Source organism: Larus michahellis, chromosome 7, assembly GCF_964199755.1.
Source record: "Larus michahellis chromosome 7, bLarMic1.1, whole genome shotgun sequence".
NCBI lineage: Eukaryota > Metazoa > Chordata > Aves > Charadriiformes > Laridae > Larus > Larus michahellis.
Genome location: NC_133902.1, coordinates 58,870,389 through 58,898,105, shown reverse-complemented (window position 1 = coordinate 58,898,105; position 27,717 = coordinate 58,870,389). Strand labels below are relative to the sequence as shown.

Below are 27,717 nucleotides of genomic sequence, written 5' to 3'. Positions count from 1 at the left end.
GTAGTAACTGGGGAGCAGCAGGGTGGAGGTCTGGTCTTCACCTCAGGAGCAGTTGCAAAGCTGGAGCTCCCTCTATGAGACGGCAGCAGTAAGAGCACCAACCGGCAAGAAGCAATTTTTTGAGAAGTGCTTTGAGGAGGATTTGGAAGGTGAAGAATGGTTGTTTGGAACATGAGAAGATGGAACAGCTTTGGACCTAAAATCGGCTTGTTACAAGGATACAGAATGTTATGGAGAGAACAAGTCAAAGAGAAGTGTGATTTTCATTATAATAAAGGTGTGGGTGGACCAGCGTAGGCAAGCCTGGGAGAGGGGGTGGCATGAGGCTTCGCCTGGAGTGGAGGAGCGGAGATGTGAGCAAGCAAAGGCTTTAGTGGCGAGGAAGGTGGGGGCAGTCATGGAAGACCATTTTGATTTTGTCATGGATGCGGAAAAAGGAATTTCAAGATGCTGAAGAGAGGTAGTTGGTATATTTCATTGTCATATGTTAGGAGCCTGCCTAGGATATATATAGTTGGTCTCTGTGTGCTTTCTTGAGTATTTTTCTGTGGTTTTTTTCCCTCTTTTTTATGTTATTTTTAAAGCACAATTATTTCTCTTCCTTTGATGTGTCTAAGCAAACAGTGCCTCTGTCCTGCTCCTGCTGAAAGCAGTGAGGGTCTTCCATGTGCAAAGCAAGCAGGATTACATGAGCTAATAACACGAGCAGATATTTTTTTCCTCCTGTCTGCCATTGTCAGCATAATTGAAGTTTGCTGCCCCTGCACGTCTACGTTTTGATAAACATTTGTGGGAATGGCCCCAAAATCAATTTGGTTCCCAACAGAAAAATGAAATATGGTTTGCCTGGGGGAATGATGTATGACACCAGCTGGCTGTTCGTATTTCAAAGGTGACGTGGCTAGGAAAAGTAGTTTTCATATAGTCCGGTCTTCTAGGTAGCACTAGACTGAGAAACACTTCTGTTGGTGATCGGTATGATAAAAACAGTGCTAGGTCTTTCAACTTGACTTTTAAGGACTCCGTGTGGACGGATAATAACCATTTTACAAGGTAGTGAGAATAATTATCTTTTGGAGCTGCTCAGCGCTGTCTTTCAGGCGGGGAACCCCTCGCCCCAGGATGCTGTGGATGCAAAAAAAAACCAACAAAAAAACCCAAAAAAACCAGATCAAATCAAAAAGGGAATGGACAAACCAGCAGGAGAGAAATCTTTTCACAGGCTGTCAAGTACTTGGCTATAATTTTTGTCTCTGGGATGGAGCCAAATCCTGGGTGCTCAGAGCACACGGCGATGTACTTGCCCTCTTCCTACACCCTCCCTGGAAAGGCACTGGTACTACTACAGGCAGGGGACTGGGACAGGCAGATCTTTGATCAGCCCTGAGGTTCCTTTTCTTCCCTGTGTAAGAAAGACATTTCTTGATACACTAAGTAAACTGTATTTCATACCTCTCTTCTCAAGGCACATATTCAGAGCTTTTATTATTTCTGTGGTTAATTTCTGTATTCCTTCTAAGTTTTCACATCCTTCTCCCAATGTGGGTAACAGAAAATGGCATATCCAGGAATGACCTCAGCAATGCCCTAAGCAAAGTCATGCCACGTGTCCCCTGTGGCTACATGATGCTCCTTTTTTTGTTTGTTTGTTTGTTTCATAGTTGTGTTCAGGCCCCCAAGGGCTGCATTTCCCAGTGTTGTGGAGCTGCTCATTCAGCCTTTTACTCCCCAAATCCCCCTCCTCAGTGTTGCTGTTGTTTAGAGTTTGTCTCCAGTCTTATGCAGGCAAATATTACTTCTCAAAGGCATATAGACCTTTTGCATGCTCACACAAAAACACAGAGTTGGAAACTGCATTCCCCCTATGCTTGATACTCATGTTAAGCAATATTATGGAATTTTACATGTAGTGGAACATTACGATATTTTTGCCACAACCTGCGTTTAGTACAAAGATGGCCATCATGAATGGGTAGGGTGCTAAAAAAGTGAAGTTGTGGGGATGTCTGCTCTGACATGGGTGCTCGATGAAAGGCAAGGGAAAGGCTCGGAGCCTGAGGAGGAGAGGGCTCCATGGGTTGGGAATAGGTGAACATGCTCTGGGCTTGCACTGTCCCATTGCTGAAGCATCTTATAAGTGTTTCAGTAACTTTCAGCAGCGATGTTGCTGAGATCTATTGATTAACCATTTTCTAATCTCTTTAATATTAGACTCTATTGAATAAAGCATCCCTTTTACTGAAATGTGAGGCAGGTCTCAATCAGGTATTAGTGTATGTGAAAGAAAGCCTTATCAACCTGTTTTTACATGTTGTCTGATGAAAACCATTCAAAGTCTGTTTTATTTCCAATGAAATTATAGTTATTTCCGTTATTTTGCTAATTCTCTTCAATTCTTCAGTGATAATGATCCACCTCAGGATTCCCTTAATGTCTTTTGGAAATGATCCCCATTTATATACGCAATGCTACCTGACCCCTAGTCCTGAGAAGTTCCTGAAAGAAAAAAACCTGGTCAACCTGTAACAACTCAGAGAGCTCTTTAGCCAATTTTCCTAATACCTTGCAGTGTAAATTCTTTTCTGTGCTGGGTTTGCACAGCAAAGGCAAGGAGGGCAGGGCCTCTCACGGGATGCCAGCCAGCACCGTCTCAATTCCATATCCACTGCAGTCTTTGTCATGCACTTAAATACCGAAGTTCAGGCCCTGGCAGTATAATCTAACTGCTAACGAGCATTTAGAATGAACTGTATTAACTCACAGCAATAATTCTGTGGGGTTTTTGGAGTTCAGCTAAATATGGCTTTTAGAGATGGATAAAATTACTGTACGCAGCAGTTTCAAGCCATATTTTTTTTCTCATTCAGTTCTATTCTTAGAATACTTACTTGCTACAATATATTTTAATACAATCGCAAAACAAAATGCACTGTACAGATGGTTACTGACTCTCCGGTATCCATGTTTGGGACTGTGCCCATTAATTAGTTCTGCTGTGTTCACCTACATGTTACTGTTTTGTAGGAGGAAAAATGTTATCTTTTGTACCTAAAAAGCAGCTTCCTAGGGTTGAATGAACTTGCATTATTCCTATGGAAGCAAAATGCTCTGCAAAGAAAAAAAAACAAACCCTGAATTTAAAAACATCTTTGGGAATTTGTCACCATCTGGAGGGCGGAGCTGTGTAGCGAGATGGCTGTGTGGTCACATGACAATGGGAGCAGGGCACAGATGCTGCCACTCCTCAAACAGCAGCTCCTGGGGGTTTTGGCTGCTCCCTCTGGGGTCTGTCTCCCCAGATTGCCATGGGTGCTTCTGCGCCATGGGCAGTGTCAGGGACCACCGATGTCCCGGGGGCTGGCCCACCTCTGGAGTTGGGACCAGCAGCTCCGGCGTCGTCTTGCTCTGGTTCTGCATCTTCTGGGACCAAACGTGCTCGGCTTTGTCTTGGCGTGCTTGTCTTGGCGCTGGATTTGCCATAGGGATTTCTTTATGGCGGCAGCATACTAATTGTTGTTATTTGACCCCAAATCCAGTGGCATCCAGTTGATCCAGCAGCGGGGCTGGGAAGATTGCAAGTCCAGCTTCCCTCTATGAGTCTCTGATCGTTTCTAATAGACGGTGTCACCCCTTATATTCATGGTTATCATCTTCTATAAGGTATCTATCATCTACTGCACAGTTTTTACTGCACCAGCTTGCCCATGCAGTAGGCACGTGCTCAGGCTGCAGTGGCCAGTGCCACGTGCTCCGTCACAAGGTGTGCAACTCCCTGCATGGCCGTGCTAGAGTCCTTGCTGCTCTGCCTGTCCTCCTTGGACATTATCCTTGCCGTGGCTGATGCCATGAGTGGAACCTGTCCGTGCCCTGGTGTCATTAGAGGGGGGCAGCTGCCTGCAGCCGTCACCTCCTTGTGCGCAGCAGGCTATTAGGTCTTCTGTGCACGAAAGGGAGCAGACACAAATGACCTTGCTTTTCTGACAGATAGCTGGCAGTAATAATAATCTTCCAAAATGTAAGATTTTCTGGAAATAAATCCTGTGTCTTCCCTGTAATGAGGGCTAGGACCATTTGGGCCATTGAGGCAGAATCGTAGGTTGAAGGCTGGGGAGGATGCTGCTGCCTTGTAGATCATGCAACTGGCTATTGCCGTGGTTGTGTTCTCATCCTCAGTCACTTGTTACTCGGGTCTAGCGCAGGAGTTGGGCACAAACAGCTGGGCTGTTGTCTGAAACATCAAATTCCAATTTAGGCTTCAGAAATGCTTTTTTTTGGTGGTTGTTGCTGCTGATCTGTATCTTGTGTGGCTCCAGAAGTTGGGATTCTGGCTGAAGCTGGGTGCCGTCAACAGTACATCAACTTGGGTCCCTGCGCTGTGGACGGGCTCAGCTGGCAATTAGTTTGTATTGATGCTGTCTTGCATTTTTCGTAGTCCTTCCACCCTAATGCCATCACTCGAGCTATTTTGTAAGGATAGACAACACGGAACTTCATGGGAATTAAGTATCTGGTCCTAGGAAAAAATAGGCACAGTGATTCAGATAACAGTTTTAGACCTCTGAGCCATCTATTCACTTCCATAGAAAGTTGTTAATTATTACACTTACTAGATTTTAAAAGCCTCTTTTCACAAAATTCTTCCTTAGTATTGCAGGCAAGGTTAAGCTGGAAAATCCTGGTTCACCTGGTGAGTATGGTTTTTGATAGGTAAATGTGAATATTTCCTAAGGGTAATTGTGTCAGTCATCTCTGTACAGGACGGGTGTCTGGGGTTTCTGCGCTCATCTACTCTTGTGGCAGCGTTAAGGTGAAGATAGAGATTTTCTTGATTTACTAAAAGGTGTTTCATTGCTTATCAAACACAAAATTCCCAATTCTTTATAATCTCAGATAAATTAATATAAACATGCTTTTCTGACAGGATGGCATGCAGGAAAATGTGCCATGTGTCTTTGCAATTATTTGCAGCGTGAGCTGTGTTCCTAATGGGCTAAAAAACCTGCAGTTATGGTAAAAGCCACAGGGTGGGGTTGTTACTTTAAGGCTTGCTGTAATACTTCAGTCCTTGAGCAGCAAGTTCGGAATCCTGAAGTCTTTATGTCCTTTTAGTCATTTAAATGCGGTCTTTATACAAGCAAAGAGCTTGGCTCAGGCACAAAGGTCACAAGCACAATATAATTAATTTCCAAAGAGTTCCTCCTGCTGATTTTTGGGGAATAATTTGCAGTCCTGGATGTCTGGTAAAATGCCTAGGTTATCTTAGGGGAGCAGAGTTAGCTGGAGCTACAAGGAGTAGTGCTTTCAGGAATTTCTGATTTTTGTAGCCCAGGTAAGAAAGATGCAAGTTCTTGCTCTTGCTTTGAATTTACACTTGTAGGCAGGGAGCTTGCAGGATGCACGAGACGAACCGAACATTCAGTAATTACGAAGCATTTGTGAACTTCTAAAATTAAATATTTCCCATAGCATTAAGCCATAGAAGGGAGATGTCAATCATCATTTTCTTGCTAGTTTTTTTTTCCCCCCTTCTCTCATCTACACTCTCTGTTGTCTTCTCATACTTACTGGGCACACCCAAAGACTGAAAACAAATAAATACAAAAAACCTCTGTTGGATAAAGACACTTTAAAATGTGCAAAGACAAACAAACATCAGTGCTATGCTGTCTTTGGAATCTGTCCTCTGAAGGGGAGATGTGTTAAAAAACATTTTCTGTGATTAATTAGCATTCTTTGGGCATGCAATAAAAATTGTTTCTTCAATTCCATGTTTAGGACTCTGCTGACACGTGTTCCTGTGTGTGTCTCTTCCTCACTCCCAAACAAATATAACCCCCTCATCTTCATGCCGATGACTCCTCACAGCCTGGCCCCACGTTCGTTGTCTGTCATCTCTCATTCATGGCCGAGAGTCACACTCCTAATGAGATGCCCAGCACTCTGCCCACTTGCCCGGGTAATAAGGCCAGCACCGTATTTTAGGCAGCTGACATCTGTTTCAACAGCTGCCTGAAGCTCTCGTCCTCCTAAGGCTTCACTTGCAACAACCTGCAGTGTTTAAGCCACTAATGAAAGGGAACTGAGGAAGAAACGTTTGCTTTGTACTCCTCCCTGTGCATGCCCAAGCACTGGCTTTTGTTTTTCTATTTACACCAGTACAGACCATTGTCTTATTTTGAAGGGTTTTACTCAAAAGCGCTTATTAATTTCTTTTCACCGCCTCAGAACGTGTTGGTGCTGCGCTGACACAATTTCATAAAAATATTTGTCCTGAGAGTAAAGGATGGGAATTGCAACACACACTTTCAGAAGAAGAAAATTACATGCTATCAGACCACAAACATACACCTAATTTACCGTTAAACCTCTGCATTTGAAGCTCATATAAGCAAGGAGCTGGAATGCAGCGCTTGTTTTGCCTGGTTTGTTTTGCTCATGGCAATGTGATATGCTCATATGCTTAGATATATAAATAGCCACCAGGCAACGTGGCAAGGAGGTGTAATGTATGGTGGCACTGATGAGATTTGGGGTTATGTAAATTAAAAACGGATTTTTAATATTTTTTTTTAAACTATAATCTCTTGGGTTTTCTTCCAGATTAAATTGTAAAATAAAATAATTGGTAAAGGCAGCCAGATTTGTTGATGCAAACGACTCTGTTTCTGCTCGTTTGGCAATACAAAATTGTGAGAAATCTGATAGAAAGAGTACTTGAGAGGCTACTTTTCCCAGCAGACTTCAGGCCCATCCCTTGATGTGCTGTACTGAAAGCTCTTTCATAGGGAAAAGGGGGTTATTCGCACCATGCTGTGCTTGGCATTTCTGTGGGGAGGGGACACTGCCTTATTTTCACCCTGGAAGCCAAGGTAAGAGCACCTTGCTGTGTCTGAATCACAGCTTTCCCCCCACACCCCCCGTGAGATTTTATATTTTTAGCTATATACTCCTGATCAAGTGTTTCCTTTCTGGATTTTCTTGTGTTTTTTATTTTTTTTATTTTTATTTTTTAAATCCAAATTTGCTGGGCCACGGACAGTGCGCATGGAAACCAGCAGAGGAAAAGGTCTCATGAGGTCTTCTGCATGATGACATTATAGATTTCTAATTAAATACAAAAATCTGTGCCCTTACTGTCCTGGGTTATATCATGGCCTTGAAGGCTCAGAGTAATATGGTGGCTCAAATTTAGTAATTTATTGCTTTGGGCACCAACTAGTCCCTTCAATAAAAGCTTATTTGATTGGGAATTCATGAGCCCTGTTGATAAGTGCTTTCCAGCTGCATGGATTTGTACGTTTTTAGGGCAGCCCATAGCATTTCCAGCATCTCCTGGGAGTGTGGGGTAGGTTTATCTTCTCTCTGTGCCCTGGACTGGGAGAAGTCGGCAGGCTGGAGGGGATCTCAGAGCTGGCTCATCCTCTGTCTTTGTCTTCTTGGAGCCCCAGACACGGTATGCTGATGTGGAAATCTCGCTGCTTGCTCCCCAGACATCGTAGAGCACAGAGAAAATCTTGAAGATGCTGTAAAGATGGAATTGTTTTGAGTCATGAAAACACTAATAAACACTCCTACCCGCTTGCAGTATTCAGGCTTCGTTGTTCTAAATAATTATAATTGCTTTAATTCGTCATATTTTTTGATGGCTTGTTCATTAAATCATGAGCTGCATGAAAGCTCCAGCTACTTAGTCGACCCAGTAGAAATAGTAAGGATAGTATTTAGCTGTTTGCACAAAATTATGCAGCAATTATGACGAAACAAATTAATTCCAGATTCTGCTGATTACCATGGTAACCCACATTCCAAATAGCAGTATAAGGCCACTTAGCATAAGAAAACCAGGTTTTTATCCCTTATTAACTGATGCATACTATAGATTTTGATAAAAAAATCCTTAAAATGGAGGCGCTTCCCTTTTTAATTGCAGTCATGTTGTAACTGTGAATCCTCCTAGGAAAAGGCGAAGAGTGATCGTGCTAGGAGCATCTCTCACAGAATAGCTAACCTTCTGCTTTGCATAACACATGCTATATATTTTTGACTTTTCTGACTGACAGCAATTAGTAATGGAGGACAAGTGGCTGCTACAGGCAGAATTCCCAGGTTCGCAAGGCAGCCTATTTTTAGGTGCATCTTGAAGGCACAGCTATTAAGTTCTATGCAGTCCTTCCTGTAGCTCCAGTTTATAGCTCTGGACTCAGTGAAACTTGAGCGGGATGATCGATTGGGCTAAAAGGATCTGATGCAGATGTAATCAGTGAGGGTTTACCAACTCCAAGAAGTTAGGAATCGCGTATTGACTCCCAAAAATAAAGCTGACTTCAGTTGCTATCAGAATAGCTGGTTGGATTAACTTTATGCCTGTCCGTATTGTGTACCTCTGTTTTAAAGCGGTTTGCAGCTGCGATTTTTTTTGAAGGCTGTTTGCCTCAATTTGTTGGCCAGAAGCTTTTGAATTAAAGCTGAGAAGTATTTTTTTGGTGTTTTTTTTTTAATTTTATTTATTCTTTCTCCAGAAACTGAAGTGTTAAGGAAAGCATTTGATGTCATAGCACTCCTGGTATAACTGACAGACTTTCTCATCCTGTAAATATTTTACTCATCATTGGTGTAAAAACATGAGCTTTCTGCTATGAGTCACACCCCAGCATAGCTGCAGAGGAAGGTATCGGGGCACCCTGATAGTGCCTTGCTGGGTCTTTGATTAAGAGCATGAGCTTAGCCTATACAGACCCAATGTTGTTCTATCTGCAGGAGAGCTGGTGGTGCAGCTCTGATGGGAAAGGCTGTGGCAGGGGCTTTGGGGATGCTGCGCAGAAGGGGATGCAGAAAACCCTGCTCTTGCCCCATGGTGGGTCCCAGATCCCCATGGTGGAGAGGTCGGTAGCACTGAACCCGTAAATAAATAAGGTTTTCATGCTGCAAAGCAATTGTTCTAGCAGGAGGAGAATAGGAATGATATGATTTCACTGATGACTGCAGGAGATAAATTTAGTGGGTGCGCACTTGTGTATTTTTATTTATCTGTTTGTTTGTGATCAGTGAAGTGTAACAGGAATGCATTCTTTTTTTCATGTCCTCCAATTATTTTACTTGCCAGAACGTTCCTGAGCAGTACAGAGGGTGGGTTTATGCACAGTTCTGTTGAGGTAGTGGATGCTCAGAAAATGCTCAGTGAGGTTGAGATGTAGTTGTAAAAATACAATTGATGAAGTCTTTGAAAATTCACTTTTGCATCGCGTCTCTAAGAGTTGATGCAGAACTGAAACTCAAGTTCAGGGTATGTTTTCACTTTGTTCAAAACACTGATATGGAATCTGGTTCGTCTGTACTTCCTAACTTAACTGAAACCACATGGTGCTCCTCTTATGAAGAGATTCTTGAAATGCTTTCCTCCCTTCCTTGATGAATGATACAATGCAAGCATAAAGCTGTTTTTCCCACGGTACACTTAGTGTGGTGCCGTTTCCTCATTCTAGAAAGTTATTTTAAGTCATTTGTATTGCTTTGTAATATCAGCAGCAAGTTAGCAATTTAGTGTTCTCGCAAAGACTATGGCTTTTCGGTTTTTTGGGTTACTGGACCACATCCAGCCTAGGCTGGTACGCATGTTTGTCTTGCTCACGCATATATTCAGTGGCCTATTAGAAATGCTGAAAATCAGAGATCTGGTCTCTAAAGCTGGTAACTCCGCACCTGCCATTAACTGATGCTTGTTTTGGACGTTGGACTTCAAGCAGAGACCAAAGACAGCTCATTTGAAACAAGAACATGGCACAGCATGTGTGAAGTATACCTGTGCCACAAATAGCCATAATGTGCTTATTCCATTCATTAAATGTATTTAAGGGGCTTATGCATGGGTTGCCTGTACTGTAAATTACCTGTGAAGATGATACAGGCACCTGACAATACTTTTGGGCTGTTTGCTCTTTGTGGTTGGCAAACTATGCCTGTGGGTCTTGCTACAACAAAAGCTTTTTCTGGAAATAGCTTCTCAATTTCTCAATATTGACATTTTAGTCTGCATTATGGACGTTAGCAAGATCAAAAAAAGCTCTGGGAGCTTATGTCTGCTAATGCCCAGAGAGGAGAGGGGAAAAAATTGCCTGCAGGTAGAAGGAATATTCTCATTACCCCCACATCACTGCTCATTGAAGACAAAGGCATTCAAATGTCTGATTTACAATCTGCATAGAATTAAAGACATTTGGTATTTTAAGAAAATGTTCTCATTAATGTATCAGAACCATCAAGCTTCACCTATTGAGCTAGATATTCACAGTTCAGAGCGTAATTCAGCTCGCTGCTATTCCTTTGTCACCTATGCCCTTACCACCTACTTTCACACCCCCAAGTTTTAGGTGGGTTCTTCAAAAGATGAATAAAACTGAATTAGCTGCATGAAGAAGAATCAAGGCTTTCAAATTCAGTGGGGAGAGCAGGCATGCATGTGTGTGGGAAGGAACGAGTCCACTGACAAAAGAAGCTATTAAATCTTTAATGCTTGCTTCCTGCTACTATGAAAAGTATTGAAGACATTTAATAAAAAGTCTTTTATTTTTATTTTTTTTCCTTGGCTAAATCTGTAAGGCAGCTGTACTGAAGTTGTGTTACATTCCTCAGCTATAAGATGCTGCGCTTTATCACCTGCTTGAAGGACCGTTCCCTGCTCTGGACACAGTGGTGTTTGGCTGTATTGCTGTTGTAATGTATGCCTGCACAGAATTTTAGTTACAACACATTTTTAACTTTGCTGCTTCCTGTACATCTGCAAAGCAATTACATCTTATTACCTTCAACAAGTCATAGCAGTGCCTCCCCCATGCAGTGAGAAGATGCATAAATGATACACCCTCGAAGAGTGAAGCAAGACTGGCGTGTGTCTTCCTGGGGCAGGGATGTATCCAGGCAGCTAGCAAAAGTGGAAGCTGTACCAAGTTATTTTGAGGAGTAGCTGGGGGGGGATTTATGAAGATCCAACTATGTTGGAATACAGCAGGTTGGGCCCCAGGTGCTGAACCACACCGTGGCCTCCCTGGGCAGACCTCAGGTCTGGGAGCTCTGACTGTGTGAAACCAGAGACCTTGGCAGTCCAGTAAAACTGATGGGCTTTTCAGTTTCTTGGTAAAAAATTCTCATTAGAGTCTTGACATCCTCCTGTTTGTTGGCCAGCCGCTGTCACACTACCTGTCAGGACAGAGGACTAATTGAAAGGGATCTTGGCAGGTTATGAATGTGGGCAGACAATAAAATGCTAATTGGCTGCAAAAATGCAGTCTGAAGGAAAGTTATCTTAAGTGTCCATTGAACAGATGGATGGTGAGAAAAACAAGGCCAGAAGTCGTCTCACAAAGGTGAGCATAAAACATGCGTTATGTTTCTCAGAAACATGTCTTTTGTTAAAGCATGGAAGTGTCATTTTAATGCTCTAAATCTCGTCTCTTTATTCAACCAATTAGAAAAACAGCAAGTTTCAGTGGCGTTTCTACTAGTGAACTCCCAATGCTATGCTAAGGGAACAACTATCTTCAGTAACATTTGCTCAGGTACTTTAAAAAGAATGAAGGCGACTGTTCCCAAAAATCAGAAGATAAAAGTCTCTGAACCGAGCTCCCTAACAGTAGCTGTCAGTGGCATTTTAATGGTGAGGATGATTAACCTCTAGAGCAAAGGGAAGCTGTCGACGGTCCTGTCACTGGTGGCTTCAAATTGAGACCAAATGCCTTCCTGGGAACTTCTGTTCACCTAGTATAAATTATTTTTCCTCACACAGATTTGTAGGTTTCAGTTAAGGGATGTGGTGGTCTACAACTTACAGAAGGTCAAACTCGATCACTGTCCTTTCTGAACATAAACTCTGAATTTCTGAACAAGTCTTCTCTCGCTCCCTGGGTGAAGCAGCTGTTGGGTATAGCCACATACAGCTATGGCTTGTACCTGCCCTTGTTTCCAGGTTCATGCTCCAGATGTGAAGGAGCTGCGTTCCAAGGAGAGTTTGAATGAGAAAATAGTAAAACTGAAATGTGGCTTTTTCCCCCTGAGATTTGCTCCATGTCCACCCAATTTTACTTCAGTCCAGATCAACAGAAGTGACTTCAGAGTATCCCGGTACCAGCTAGGTTTGGAAAGCCATCCTAAAGCCACAGGTTTCCAATGGCCAAGTTTGTGACTGTACAAGTCATGTTGGAGATTAATGAAAGCTCCTCGTACATAAGGCTCCATCTGCAGAACGCTACTCGGTAATCTTATTCTGCTATTTTTATTCTGCTGAACCAAGAGGTGGCAGCAGTATTCATTATGAAGACATTTGACATGTTTTACTGTAGTATAATGTTTAATAGCAGTAATGAAGGTTCAAGTCATAATTTTATTTCTAGGTGGAACTGGAATAAAACCAACTTTTCATCAGTGCACAGATGTGTCTGAAAATAATGCTTATAAGTTTCTGGTCTACACCTAAAAGGTTGGGTTCTCTTTGGCTGCACAGGGGTCAGTGTTGTAGAAAGTAATAACTACCGTATTTCAGTAGAGTCTAATCTAATATTCTGCCCATCACAGCAGCTAATGGCAGATATTTTTGGAGAATAAATGCAGTGGAAAATACATAGAATAATCTGTCACCAATATTAGGTCTCTTCCTAAGCCTGTCCCTGCCAGGGGATCAAGGCTGAAAGCGAAGCTTGACTATATCCCTTCAAATGTTGCTAAGCAGAATGTGTAGAGCTACAGTAGTTGCAGTATTCAAATAAATGTACAATCTTTTTTTTTAAGGCTAAGCTTTACAAGGTTTTGGTTCCATCCTTTCTTTAAAGAGAATTTGGAATTTTTCTATAGTTTGGATAAATATGTCCTTTTATAAATTTTGATTTTTATCACCTTTTAATTCTGAACTTCCTCATCTGGATATTGAATTAAATTCTGAGAACATGGGGTTCTGATCTGCTTCTCTATTGCTCTCTATTGCTAAAAATGATTATAGGCAGGGATGACAGAGCTGCCATTATTTATTATTCTCTACACTTCCAATTATAATATTCTGTTTTCTGCTTGTAACTCTGTCAAGCGTAGCTGTTCAAGCTGAATTTTTCCATGCTTGCTCTCAAATGACTTGGTTTCATGTGAGAACGTTGCTATCGTAATGGAGATTTTTTTTTGGACCATAGCAAATATTAGACCCTATGTATTGATCCTCTCCATTTAGTCCTACTCTTTTTGTTTCCTGTCTCATAGGCAGTTTTAGATCTAGGACAGAACTTTCCTCTCAGCAATCTATTTAGGGTTTGGCGTTTTTTTTAAGTAGTCTCTGTAAGGATGTTGTCAAAGGCCGGAATAAACTAATCATTCTGTTCTTTTTTTGTGCATGACTGTAGGATTTGGGAGATGAGGGAAAATACATGTCTAACAATTGCATGATACAGTCAGGGGAGAAAATATTAGTATTTGTGTAAGTGTTCCGAGCATCAGAAGTTACCTGATGTGATCAGGCTTCTGAAGTACACCTGAGCTTTCACAGAATTGCATCCTAACATCATGTGCATTGGTGCCTCATTTCAAACTGGGAATTTTAAAGGTTTACCAGGGGGTTCAAACATCTTTGCCTGAAAGCTGAGAAACAGATTGCATTCTATCCTATTTCAGTCGCTCCTCATTCATCAAACCCCCTTTACACATAGGGCTTTTCATACCTGTAACATGAAGATGGGCTCTGCTGCTGCAAGGATTTTTATAATTATGATTGTTCCCTTTTGTAAGGAAAAGGCAGAAGGTATTTTTAGTCGTTTCTAACTGCTCAGATTTGTAAAAGGACTCATACAGTGCTGCTGGCATGTGGAGTATTTTGAGATGCTGAATGAATTAAGTGAGAATTGCAGGTGTTTATCACCCTGGGCGGAACACAGATGACTCAATTCACCCCAGATTCCTGTCTGACTTTGCTCGAAGATGTCAGTGCCCAAGGATCCCTGAATTCTTGTCCTGTCCCAAGGCACTGCTGGACCTGGGTCCACTGGTGCAGACCCCACCTGGCATGAGGTCTCCCTGCAGTGAGGGTAGACTGTGGAAGGAAGAGGGCTGATGTTTTGGCTGCTCTGTGTCTGTTTTGATCCATCCTACAGCGCACAAAGTGACTGTTGACAAGATTGACTAAGGACCTTAGTCCTCCTCCTGGAAATGATGCCATTTCCTTCAAGGACGCTCATAGCAAGAATTACCAACGGAAGGGGGTGAACCTCTCAAACAGAGACACATTTGAAATATACTTTAGAATAATGATGATAAGCAGTTACGTTTTCAGGATTTTTTACACAGAGTTTGTGTTCTGCTTCTGGATGGTGAGAATATCACAAACTCGTCGTTTCATCAGGTAGATAAGAAAAGATCTCACAGAGGCTTTATAGGCAAGAACTCGACTTACTTAAATACACATAGCCAAATCCTTGAATCTTTGTTTTCCTCAACTCGATTCCCAACTATCTTTACTAAATATTTAAAGAAATCAGGTTGGATTAGTGGTTCCTCATTCATTGATCTGTTGTTTCTGGATCAGTTTCTCCACTTGGACGGCTGTCATGGAAATCTACTGAAATGAACTGAAGAGTTTCATCTAGTCCCTTGCCATGAAATTCAAAGTGCTGTGTTGCAGTATATGGTAATTGGATTATAAAGCATAAGAAAATGCAATAAAATCACCAGGCTAATCAAGCCATCCCTGTAAAATCCCAAGCAGAAGCACCGAAGTACAGATAAGTTTGTGTTACGTTTGCCTAGTTTTATTTATTTATTTATCCCTTTAACTTCTTAACAAGAACAACAAATTCTCCTTAGCGCTAGGACTTCAAAACCTTTTGTCTGACTCTGTTTAAGACATCCTTTGCCCTAGTCTAAGTTACCCTAAATACAAAATAGAAATTGTAGTTGTACTAGTTTATCTGAAGAAAAAACCTAAAACTCCAGGGAGATCATGTTTTTTACAGAAGCGGGTATTTCACTGTAGCTAGCAGGGTCATTTGTCCAGCTCCGACTGCTCAGTCAAGGCTTTTTTTCTCTAAAGAGCTATTACTAGGTAGTTGTAATTTATCAAAAATATATTTCAAGTAACCTTTTTATTAATGTTTACTGATAAACCTACAAATATTTGAATGTGTTTGGGAAATTGACACTGTCAAGGCTGTATGTCTTTTATAAGATTGGAAAATCTTTCTGCTCATTGTTCTGTAGCCTCTGTGACATCCTCCATCTCACAAGTTTGGGATTTTGATGAACTCACTTAGGGTAGCAGCGTGTTACTGCTACCAGCTAATACACTCTTTTGTTATAATGGGTACCAGATGATGCTGAAGATGCTACAGGGCCTACAGGAAGGCTGGGGAGGGACTGTTGATTAGGGAGCGTAGCAATAGGACAAGGAGTAACGGTTTTAAAGTGAAAGAGGGGAGATTCAGATGAGATGTGAGGAAGAAATTCTTGGCTGTGAGTGTCGTGAGCACCTGGCCCAGGTTGCCCAGAGAAGCTGTGGCTGCCCCATCCCTGGAGGGGTTCAAGGCCAGGTTGGACGGGGCTTGGAGCAACGTGGGCTGGTGGGAGGTGTCCCTGCCCAGGGCAGGGGGTGGCACTGGCTGGGCTTTAAGGTCCCTTCCAACACAAACCATTCCATGATTCTATGATCTGGAGATGATCCATATGCAGAGCGCATAACACTATACAGAGAGCTGTGGTTGGGTGTGATGTACCTGGCATCCGTACGTTTGCAGCGCTCCTTCCCCCATTACAGGCTTCCTGAAACTTTGCTTTTAGCAGCCCCAGGTGGATGATTGTTGCTCTCCTGTGTGTGTCTGTCTGTGTTTCAGTACTGATGAGGCTTTCCAGAATGCAGTGGGGACTTCTACTACTTGGGTAAAATAGCACCAGCTTCCCATAAACTTTGTAATTGGCTTTTATTGATAGTTTCCCATCATTTCATCCCTTGCAGTCTAAAGTGGTGTAGAGCAACACTCAGCATCGGCACTTACAGCAGTTAAGAAGATTGATTAGCATTCATAAGAAAAGAAGAGGAGCTTAAAATAAGAAATAAAGCAAATGCTTAATCCTTTGGCCCAGATGGCTTTTGGCATGGAAGATAAAAATGTGTATCTTCTCTAAGAACAGAACCCCCTATCTTCTTTCCAACAAAGAAACATGACACAGTTCTAGCCATAAAACCGCTCTTTCTCTTTGAGTTGGTACCTGTAGCATGACTCGGTATTTTGGACCATCAGCCCATAGCAACCTGGTGGATGCTGAGAGCTGCTGATCGATGGGAATTTTACTGGTAGGAGATAGTTCTCTGTGTGTTTGGCGTTTGTGGATGTCACCATGACTGCTCAGCTGCCCACGTACCAGTGTAGGTACTTCATTTCAAGTTCCAAGTCTTTAAGAGGGAGACCCGTGCTAATACAGTGGTATGGCTACAGGATACGTCTTGCAACATTTTGCAGGTAATTTTGGATTTCCTTTGCTCGATACTGTGCACCAGTGGAAGCCACAATTAGAGTTGGCTTGAGTTATTAAAACCTCAGAGCACATTCAGATCTGCCTCAGGAGGTGGAGGTAGTCTACTCTTCTTTATCAAAAACACTCTGGAAGGCTGTAGCTATGGTTCCGAGTTCCCCACAGCGCAGCTTCTTGCAAATCTCCATAGTGCCTGCAGGAAGGAGAAATTTCACAACTAGTTAAATATAGAGGATACCTACAAATGTAGCCCAGTTACCTCTCTCATTGTAGGTGCTTTAAACCAAGAGAAAGTGACAATGAAGTCTTCACACTCTCTTTAATTATAGCAGCCTTTATATAACAGTGTCAGATAAATGTGTTTTAGAATAGGTGGCACCTCACTTCCTCCAGAAGAACTGTCAAATTAGACCCTACCAGACTAATTTATTACTTGAAATTCAAAGAATTAAAGCATGCCATCCAGTAGTCTCTTCGAATAAAACCTCTAAATGCGCAGAATCCTCTGCACGATATATCCCAAACAGAAATACATATATATATATAAAAATACATACTTAATACTTATTCATCTGATAGCTTTGAGGACTGCCGAATACCACAAATGTCATCCAGTTCTCATTGCTCCTGTGATGTTGGAAAACAGGGTTAGTGGGGATCTCAAGAGGTTATCTTATTTGTACCTCCACCCCAAGGCAGAAGCTGTTATTACTGAACCAGATGCTTATTTAATCTATATTATAAAACAGAGGAGGGGAGAAAAAGAGAGAAGGAAATTTCTTTAGAGGGAGAAGGGGCAAGCAATTGGGCTATGCCAAATAACTTAGAAGAGTGAGGAATTGGACTCATTCCAAATGATGGAAGCAAGTTCTGCCTTAGGTGGATTGCTGGAGAATGCTGACGGTCCTTTTCCTTTATATTAATGAAATGTATACTTGGGCTGTTTTGCTGATTTCAACAAGAGCAGCATTATATGGGAGAGAGCAATTTTCTTCAACAGGTCCCAGAATTCAGGCAATGGAAGATCAAACCCAATGCTTACATTTCATATGAAGTACGCTGATAAAGACTGCGAGTTTTGGAGTCTTCTCTGTGCTTAAGACTGCTGAAAGAAGTGGGTTCATATCCAAATGTGCTGTTAATGTAACCACTAAACTAATGCTTTTTGTTAATATGCCCTCACCTGCTGTGGGGATATTGTCTCATTACCCCTAACTGATGTTGAGAGTCCAGGATCATAACCTTGCTGTCAGAGCAGGAAGAGGCCATGAAGAACTTCTCACTTTCTTCACCGAGTTGGTATTTGGCTTTTGTTGCTTCAGGGTTAATATTCCCGTCGATCCTTCCCTCCTCTGCAGTAGCAGGAAAAGAGGCATCAAGGCCTGCAGTCCTGCTGCATGGCTCGCAGTGAGTTAGGAACAGCGAAATCCCAGGTGAAAGTGAAATTTGTTCAAGTAGGAAAAAGAGAGAACTTGCTGACTTACATTCTGGCTTTGCGCACTGCAGTGCCGAGGCATTTCCTTGACTTGGCAATCTAGTTACTGTGCATTTATTCAAATAGCACTTTAGTGTGTTTATGCAAATAGTTCATTGCTACATCTCCTAAAAGAACCACACAAGTGCTGTCATTTGATTGTGTAATCATTAGATGGGGCTTTAAATAAAATTTCCTATGGTTCTGTACAAAATTCATGCCCTGAGCAAAAACAGTATTCCCACATTTGGATAGGTTAGGAAGGACTAAATAATTGATATTCAGGAATATATGGATGCATGTCTCAAAGAGACTTCCTTTGTACTTCAGAAAGGGTTGGCTTTAATAAAAAAGGAGAATATGAATAATCTCTAGTGGGATCAGAGTATTTGCAGGAAGCCAAGTATTTCAGAGGTCTGAGGGACGCTAAAAATATTCTGACTTGCAGTCCCTTCTCTTACCCCACACTTCCCAGTAGGGTGCAATGAAGTCTTGGCTTTAATGTTCATGCTGGCTCAAAATTCCAGGAACAGCTTAATTATCACTGAGCCTAGTCTCTTATGTGGCCCCTAACTTCATGACGAATTCTTTCTTTGGAATAATTCCTGGATTTCCTTGTGTGGTTCCCATTTCTGCTCAGGAAAAGTTTTTGGTAGGTAGTATTTGAAGGTGGGTATAGTTAATCACTGTTATGTGCTCTTTTCTATGCAGAATTTCTATATGTTGCATTTATTTGAGGCCAGAGGAAAATGTGTCAGTCTGTGTTATATTCCCAGTGACTTACTGGTCGTGAGAGGTCTTAGAAGACTCTTTGGAAATGCTAATATTATCTTAGGAGCCACGTGGAAACAGCAGCTATAGGTAGTGCTGTCTTAAGGCACATGTTTGCAGGATCATTCTCCAACTCCAAAATGAAAAGGAAGCACAGAAGAACAGCCTCCTCTGTGTAACAGTTCTGAGACCAGAGACTTTCGGCCACTTGTGATTATGCTACAGTATATATTTGCCTGTGCGAGTCTGCAGCGATGGGACAGCCTGGTTTTTGACAGACGCATTGGGTAGGTCCTACAGAAACTGGATTGTTTTGTGGTTTTTTATTTATATCTCCTTCAAAATCTCCTGTGTACTTGGAAACATGTGGAGTTGTGGGCTGAGATCAAAGGACAACATACGCTCTCTGCATAAAATATTGCAGTAAATCCATGTGAAAGCTGCTTCATAGCGGTCCTGCCATCATCATCAGAGGGCGGCAATCCTCAGTGGGGAATATCCCACACCCTTATGGAGTCTGCAATGCACCATTATTGAATCCCATTATAAGTGGAGACCGGACTGCTTGAAAATGCCTGTTTTAAAGCGTTAGACCTTAAAAAGGCTCAGTTCAGCTCATTTCCCCATTGCATGTTTTCACCATCTCTCTCACAGCTTCGCGTGTGCACACACACGAGCAGTGCTGGGTTTTGGATGCTCGTTGCTGCAGTGTTAGCCAAGTGCAGAGTGAAGATGACAGGTACCAGAGTCTTTCTCTATGGCCTGAGGCAGTGGAATTCCCTGCCTGATACTATCAGATCATCTGTATTCTCTTTCCAAAACAGGCCAGGATTCATTTTGATCTCTCAAAACCTTCAGTTAATGTGTGATCCTCATCTGTTATTGTAGTGGATTATTTTTTTTAATTCTTTTGAACCACTTTTTGGGAAGCTCACCTAAACAAGACGAAGCTTTTAATTGCCTCTCCCATTGTACTCTTTCCATTTTGCCTGTGCTAAGCTAGCCTAGAAGTTGAAGCCAAAGAGACTTGACTTTCTGGAAGCTGACAGAGATGACCGCCCATATATCCAGTGTAACACGGTGTCCCTCGCTGTAAAAATACAGCAGGTTTTTACTGAATAATGCCCCATACTCTGGCAGTCATGTATGGAGATACCTGCATGACATGTAACAGTGGCATAGTGACGGCTTTTCACTGAAATGAATTTTGAGTCATTTTCCATAGCCTGTATATCCTCCTCTCTGCAAAGCTTCCTTGCTCCCTGTTCCCCAGTTCCATCCAGCCTCCTTTTCCTTCAGGATATTTTGAGACCGTGATTACTTTTCAGGCAACTTCCAAAGAGCTGGACATCTTCCTCTCTCGCTTCGGTGTGCTGTCTCTGTCGATTTGCGTTGCGTGTTTCTTGGATAAATTACCTCATAATATTCAAAAGGGTCTTTGATTTAGAGTTTCTCTACTTCATAGAGAATTTTTGCATTCTAGGCACATGCCTGGGGAAAAAAAAAACCTTATGAATACAAGGGTTCCTATATTTATTTGTGTCTGTAATGATTTTCACCAACTTAGACTATGAAAATGAGTGTTAGATGTGTATGTTTGGGCTGACTGTCATGGGGGGGCAATTTGGGTCTCCCCACGTCCTGGCCCCTGTGCTGGTGGCCCTGGGGAGGTGTCGGGGGGCAGGACTGCCAGACCTGCCCGCAGCCCTTCCAGCAAACCAGGAAGAAGTGATCCGAGGCTCCTGGAGGGGGATTCAGAGACCCTAAATGGCTTAAACACTGGATTTTAGGCACCTAAGCTAAATGCTTGAAGCAGGTTGTGCAACTGTCCCTTATGTTTAGATCTTTTTCAAGTACAATCCCTATTTAATGAGCTGTGTGTATTTTTACAGCATCTTTTAGGAGCCTTTCAAGTTGAGTCATTAAATATATATTTTTAATAACCTATGTGTCTTAAAAGGACAGTGTGAAATGTAAGTACTGGAAATCAAATAGTGATTCCCCTGACTTCTGAATTAAATTATTTCATTACAAATTTATGTGAAGTTCAGATGCTTTCCTTTTTTTCTTCTTGTGATTTTGTGGCCTTTTTTTATTTTGAGATGACAAATGATTCTGATGTCGCACTTAGAAATTCATTCTCCTTTTAAAGTTTAATAGTCTCCCACCAACAATGTATTTATTTCTTTAAGTTTGTAACATCACAGATCTTCAAGGTGGGGAGGGGAAGGGGCCTGCTCCGTAGCACGGGCCCTAAAAATTGATCCATTAACTCCTGCATAGGAAGTTTAATGAGAATTTTAAAAGCAATCTTAGAAGCTGAAATGCTCCTCTATCTGAACAGCCTTGCTCAAATCACTGTGAAGTGTCCCCAAACATGTTGGCTGTGTTCTTCAGCCCCGATGTAACTAGAAAGGTAACCCCCATTAGGAGGAGGAGCCGCTTAGCCTCTGGGGCTGTTCCGCGCTCAGTTGAGATGGCCAGGAAGGAGGCAGTTAGCATCAATGGTAGAAGAGGGTTCTGTCATCTGAATAACCCTTCCACCAGGAGGAGTTTGACACAAGTGCTGTCTTGTTTGAAACAGACCACTGAAAAGCCATCAGAAATTCATTATTAATTAACTACTACTTGTGTTTTGTTTGTTGGGTTACCATCGGCAATAAGCTCGTTGCACGGGGCTAGAGATGAATTTGCTATTCCTTGGAAGATCTCGTAGTCTGAGAACTCATTCCTGAAAAAAAATCCTCTTCAAGAGATCTAAACTTTAACCATGAGATTCTTCTCTTGATCATCAGTGGGACCATGCTTCCTCTGTATGTAGATATATAAGCTCCTGCAAACCAGGGAGTTATATGGACAGAAGCAAAGAATGCACTGGGAGCACAGGGGAAACAGTAAATTGGGAATAAGAGTTACCATAACTTTGTGGAATCTTTGATGAAATTTGTAAGAGATTGTGAATACGGGGAGAATAATACCTTTGGCTTTGCTTCAGACGTCTGCTGGACACTTCTCAAGTGATTAGTGGTAAGTTTGCTTAAGCCTTTGGAAGGAATAAGGAGAGGAAGCAAATGGAAAGGAGAGATAGGGCAGTTTTAGCGTTATTCTTGCCCACTACAAGTTCTGAAGTTCTGGGAAGGAGAAACGTTGAGTGCTGAAGTATGAGATCACAAGACGTACAAGCGAAGGGCTGGCGTTGCAGTTTACTCGCTGTGTGACTGACTCTGATGCTCAATTAGCTTCTCTGGAGGTGGTTCCTTCACCTGTGGGACGAGGGTGGCCTGTCCCATGAGCATCGTGTGTGGGTGGCTGGTACTCCACAGGAACAAGCAGTTATTTGCTTGGAGCAAGGAGTTATTTGAGAGGTGGGACCAGAAACTTCAGTATCAGAGCTCCACTAGGACCCGTTTTAGAAATTTGTTTCTTAATTTAGTTGTAAATAAGGCCCAGACTTATGTTCTTTTAATTCTCAGTGTTCAGGATTTGGTTTATTTCTTTCCAGACCTTGGGGGTGTGTGTGCGTTTCTCCTCAGAAACGACCCGCTGCTCTCTGGGATCTCGAAGAAGTGAGGCTGCGGGAAAGAAAGAAGGAAATGCCTCCGTTATTTGCCTGCCCTCGCCTCCTCCTGGGGCGTCCCGGCAGAAGCCGGCCCCGCCGCCGGCAGCCAGCGCCCGTCGGTAGTTTGTCAGGGCTGCGGCCGGCCGCCGTGAGGCCGTTGCCTCGGCGGCGGCAGGGGGCAGCGTAGCGGCGCGTCGCAGCCAATGGCGGCGCGCCGGCCGCGCGTCGCAGCCAATGGGGCGCGGCGGCGCGGGGAGCGGGCCGCGGCGGGCGGGAAGGCGGAGGGGCGCGGGGGGGAGCTGCGGGGCGGCGCGGCGCCGGCAGTGGCACCTGCGGCGGCGGTGGGCGCGGGAGGCGGCGCCGGGCGGCTGGGGCGTCCGCAGCGCTGAGAGGGCAGGCTCGGCCCCGCCGCCGCACAGGCCTCCGCCGCCGCTCGGGCCCCCCCCTTTCCCCTCCCCCGCGGCGCCTCGCAGCGCCGGTTCCGCACGGAGAGAGGCGCCCGGCGTCAGCGGACCTCCATGTACGACAATTTGTACCTGCATGGATTTGAAGACTCGGAGGCGGTGAGTGCCGCGGCGGGGGTCCCGCGGGGGCGGGGGGGGGGCCGCAAAACCACCCCGCAGGCTTTGTTACCGGCGGTGGCGTGTGCCACCCGAAGCCCTCCTCCGTTGCATAATTTGGGGGTGAGCGGCGGTATCTGGGGGTCCCGGCAGAGCTTACCCGCTCCTGCCGCCGTTAGGTGCATCGGCGGAGCAGGGAGAACTGCTAATTACACAATACCCGGTGCGCGTTTGCCGAAACAGCAGCAGAAGTTGCCCGGCTGCCATCTGTACGGCACGTCTGCTGGCCACCCGGTCAGCGTGGGCGCCTGTGGTGTGGATGGAGAAAGCAGCGATGCAGGTGCCGGTGGTGGCCAAGGCATCACCGGTGTGACGGTATCATTACTGCCCAAAAGAAGCTGGGACAGGCTGGCGTTGTTTGCTGGGAAACGATCTCCCCACCGCCTCCCCCCCAGCCTTGCTGGGAAGCCGGTGACATCTCTCACAAAATGGTTCTCTTGCATTGCGGAGGCCCCCCCCGTTACCGTGGCCAGGGCTTGACGCCCTGATGGATAAGGATAAGAAGTGCTGGCGGTGGCCGTCCGAGCAGTGTTGCGTTCCAGCGGGAGCTGCTCCAGCGGGAGCCCCGTGGGGCAGAATTACTCGGGGCGAGGGAAACTGCCGGGATTGCCGCGGCGATGAACGCGCCGTTCCATATTAAACAGGGATCTGTTACATAAGGCGTTGTGGCCAGCTCGTAAAATACACAGATGATAACATAAAATAGAGTGTACGTCAATGCAGACGTATGTATCGTATGATGTGGTATCCCCAGGAGAATGGACAGGATCCTGTATCGCTTCAGATGAGGCTTTTTTCCTTGCCTGACAATGAGGTTGTATCGGTGTAGGGCTGGGAAGTGTCATCTGTCTACATGTTGCCTCCCGTACCGGCAACTTGTTTTAGCCTCTGTTTATTTCAGAGGGAGAGGAGCCCCAACTGCAGAATTGAAATTAACGCAGTACACCGTGTTGAGAGGAATCCCCTCGTATTTGAATCCTTTAAAACTATGAATTCGTTCAAAACTGTGCTGCTTTAGGTCAATTTAGAAATTCCTGCCTTTTTACTATGCATGTGTTAATTTGTGTTTGGTGTTGGTGTTTTCTCTGACTGCTGCTTACAAGCTGCCATGCCAAGTGCATATGAGTGTGTTGGTTCCTTTAGGGATGTGTTTTAGGATCCAACTGGATGTTTCTGTAAACCAGGCATTTGTAAGGCAAAGCGTGAATTCTTGGGAACTGTTCTCAATCCTGAGTCTGCCTTGTGCTGGTATAATGTCTCTCAGCACAGCATAAATACGCTCTTAAGAAGGCAACTTAAAAGTACAGTAGTGTGGCTAAGAAGGCTAACTTGCTGGATAGTGGTTGCTGTAGAAGAAATGTTTTATCTGTAAAAGCCAGATTTTAAAGTTAAATGTCTAATGGGATTCAAGGGTGCTTCTGAGATGCTTAACTCCATGTATTTCAATAAAGCCCCGCTGATTTCTTCCAAGAACGTTATATGGGAAAAGCAGTTTAAGCAGTTTTAATGACAGCAGAAGACCAGAGACCTACCTGTTACACGAGCATCTGTGTTAGGGTTTGTACTGTACGAGTCATGTTAGTAATAGAAGAGAGGAACTAGTCTGTAGTCGTCCACTTCGAAGGACTGGGATGAAGAAGGCATTTCCAGGTTCTTTAATACCCTTAACTAGTTCATGATAATGCTGGTGACAGCTTTTGTAATTTTGCAGTCTCTCAGTACTTGAGAATGTTTTCGGTAGACTTAAATTCTGGAATCGTGGGAATATGTGAGAATCTCAGCTTTCATTAATTAAAAAAAAAACCCACCCTAAGCCAAACCACCAAACCCTAAAAGCAATCTAGATCTCATAGTCATAGGGAGAAGCTAGAGGCTGTAAACCCCAAAGGCTCAGACACAAAGCAGATAAAATTCCCGAAGTGTTTGTTTGCTTTATGCTCCTGAACCGTTTGCTTAAAACATTATACTTTATTATTATTTTGAATTCTGACTCATGAATTGAGAATGCCTGCTGAGACAATGTTCTGGCAAACAGGTAGCGTGATGGGTCATATAAGTATTACTTTCAAGCCCAAGAGAGCCAACGTAATAGAATTAATATAGTGAAAAACAAATCAAGGGTAGAATACTGGTTCCCTGCGGTTAAGAGAAAATAACTGTGAGTGTGGAAAGATGAAAGAAAAGGCCTCTGTATTGTTCTGGGGTTTAGGACCTGGAAGGCTTAGCCCAGATGTAGTGCTGAAGTGAACTGAAGGAGCTGCGAGCTTGTATACTCTATGTGCTCTTTCATTCCCTGAAGCACAGGGAGATGTGATCGAGGACTTGTGCTACTTGCAATGCTTCTAGCATAAAATAAACCATATCAAGATGAGTCATTCTAGTACAGCAGCATCTTCCTAAAGTAGGTATTTGCCCTTATAAAACCCATACAGTCTAATATGGCAACAAATAAAAGCTAACAAATCATTGTATTTTTTACCCTAGTTCTCATTATTTTGTGTGTGCACAATGTCCACACTGCGTTTTCTCTGAAGGAAATCCTGGTGTGTGTCCGAAGCAGCTGGAAACCTTTACAACCTGGTGGACTAGCGATGTTGACTCAGAAGGTTTGTCTCAGCCTCCGGCTCGGAAGGCAGCCACTCCAGAGCGAGCCAAAGCGTGCAGCTGCAGAGCGTGCTTTAGGCACGCTCCCAGGCAGGATTTGTGCAGAGATGCGGTGGGAGCTGAAGCTGTGCCTAGCTCTACTGGTAGGGCCAAAAGGAACGTCCACTCACCCTCCTTTCTCGGGGTTTGTCCCTGCAACATAAAGAGAGTAGCTAGAGGGCTGGGTTTACCACGGCGAATCTGTCCCTTGTCGATGAAAGCAGTGAGAAGAGCAGCCATGGTGATCAAGGGTTAACCTTTGTCGATCTTCACTGGACTGAGAGAGATGTGTGTTGCTGAGTGCCTCTGAAGTGCTTCAAGCTAACCTAGTGGTGTTACAGTTAGAAATCAGCTGAATGGCACACTGACTTCAAATATCCGTGGTGACTTTTTTCAGAAATAAAACTGTACCTAAGTCCCGTATGTACATTTTAACTTGCATTGGAGGAAAAGGGGAACCATCGGTGTACGACACTTACACAGAGTAAACGTGCTCACTGTTGGAAAGGTACTGTGAAGTTACAACACTTAAAGACAGAGATGCTGAGGTATGTGCTGAATTTATACCTAGTCTCTTCTGGTAGATAATACGCAGGTTAAGTGATCAGAGAACACTCTAGGAGAAGGGTGCAGGTGAAATTTTCCTGTTAAAACTAGGAACAAACATGACATTTTTTAACAAGGAAAAGATAAATAGATGATTTCTTGTAATTGAAGATATTATTATAGAGTGTTTGAATGTGTGCGTTTATATATGCAAAAATACATATTTTTATTTATGTATATATAAAGAAATGGGTTGAGTGCGTGCATGGGTATTACAATCCATGGGTATTACAATCCATTACCAGCTGTGATGATTAATGTGAAGTAGATGATGCACTAGCTAGTGTGAGGCTTTTTGGAGGAGGAAAATTACATTGTTGAAGCTGAAAAAAACCTACCAGCGATTGTAGACAAAAACTAGTTGCCATGTTGAGGAAAAGAGGTGCAGAGATATGGAAGCAAACAACTTTTGCAGGCACAAGTGTCCTTGTAATGAACACAGGCTTTCGGGTCATGGAAGGTGCGTGACCATAGAGAGAAACATCTTCCCAGTGAATGTTTTTGCCTTGTTTGTTGCCCTTCCCTTTGATTTTGAGGGTCTTTTTTTGGTGCGTTGGGTAGTTCTAGGTTACCCTTTTGGGAGTAAGGGCTTGTTTGCCTTGTAGGGAAATGTCTCACATTCTTGATAAGAGGAGAATAGGACATAAACTCCCATCAGCACAGGGGGCTTAAGACGGTGAGGTCCATTGGGTAAACAGATAATACTGTTTTACCTTCACAGTTGTGAACTAGCAGGTGTGTGTCTGTTTACGGTGGGGAAAGATGTAACTGCTGCTTGACACATCGGTCCAGAATTTCCCGGTGCTCTTTGGTTTCAGTAAAGACTCCATCTTTTTCAGAAACAAGCTTCAATGAAACTTTCCCATAAGAAATAGCATTTTCTGTAAAATTACATTTTCCATTAAAACAGCATTTCATTGAAAAATTCTCTCCAGGGGTTAGCAACAAGTAGCCTCTAATGCAGAGTCCTTCCCAGCCGCAGTAAACGATTGGGAATGACACCCGCTGCAATAAGTGTCACCCTCTTTGCACCTGTGGAACTATCAGACCGGTCCCTTTTAGATTGTTTGTTTATATTTATACCTCCAAAGCGCTCATTTCAGAGCAACACCTGAGCATGTGAAATGGCTTTCCTCACTTCTCACAAGGTGTAAGTTTAAGGCTTGTCAACACGTGAGAGGCTTTATCTTGTGCACTCAAATGGGTTATGGGGGCTGTTGGGAATAGCTGCCTTTGGGTAGGTGCTTGGTTTGGCATCAGGAGAAAGAGCAGAGAGCGAGCGAGGGGTGGCCTGGCAGGGGATTAGCAAGGGGCTGCTGTTGGCAGGGCTGGAAGCCGGCTTGGGCGAGAAGCCCCTCTTGTACGGCCACGGTGGTGGTGAGGGTGCTGCATGGTGTCACCACTCAGTGTGAGCCGGTGACAGACTGCAGCGCTCCCTCCGCATGCCTTTCTGATTAATAATGCCAGCGTTTCCCATTCAGGTCATTGTCTTCCTCTCTGTCCTCAAGTCATTTAAGATGGCATTTAATTTGTGCCTTCGTCTTCTGACTGTC

General features: G+C 43.6%; 1 protein-coding gene across 7 annotated transcripts in view; it reads left to right on the top strand.

Annotated features, from left to right (window-relative positions):
* Nucleotides 1-27,717, top strand: part of CACNB4 (calcium voltage-gated channel auxiliary subunit beta 4) — a 100,630-nt gene that overhangs the window by 14,757 nt on the left and 58,156 nt on the right. For 3 of the 7 annotated variants that reach the window (XR_012588478.1, XM_074595847.1, XM_074595849.1), the window contains exon 1: nt 22,609-22,858. The exons of the other annotated variants lie outside the window; for them this stretch is intronic. Coding sequence is in view for 2 of the 3 variants with exons in the window: in XM_074595847.1 (XP_074451948.1) it covers nt 22,814-22,858 (45 nt within the window). In the remaining variant the exon portion in view is untranslated. Of the gene's footprint in view, nt 1-22,608; nt 22,859-27,717 lie in introns of those variants that run through there. 7 annotated transcript variants of the gene reach the window in all.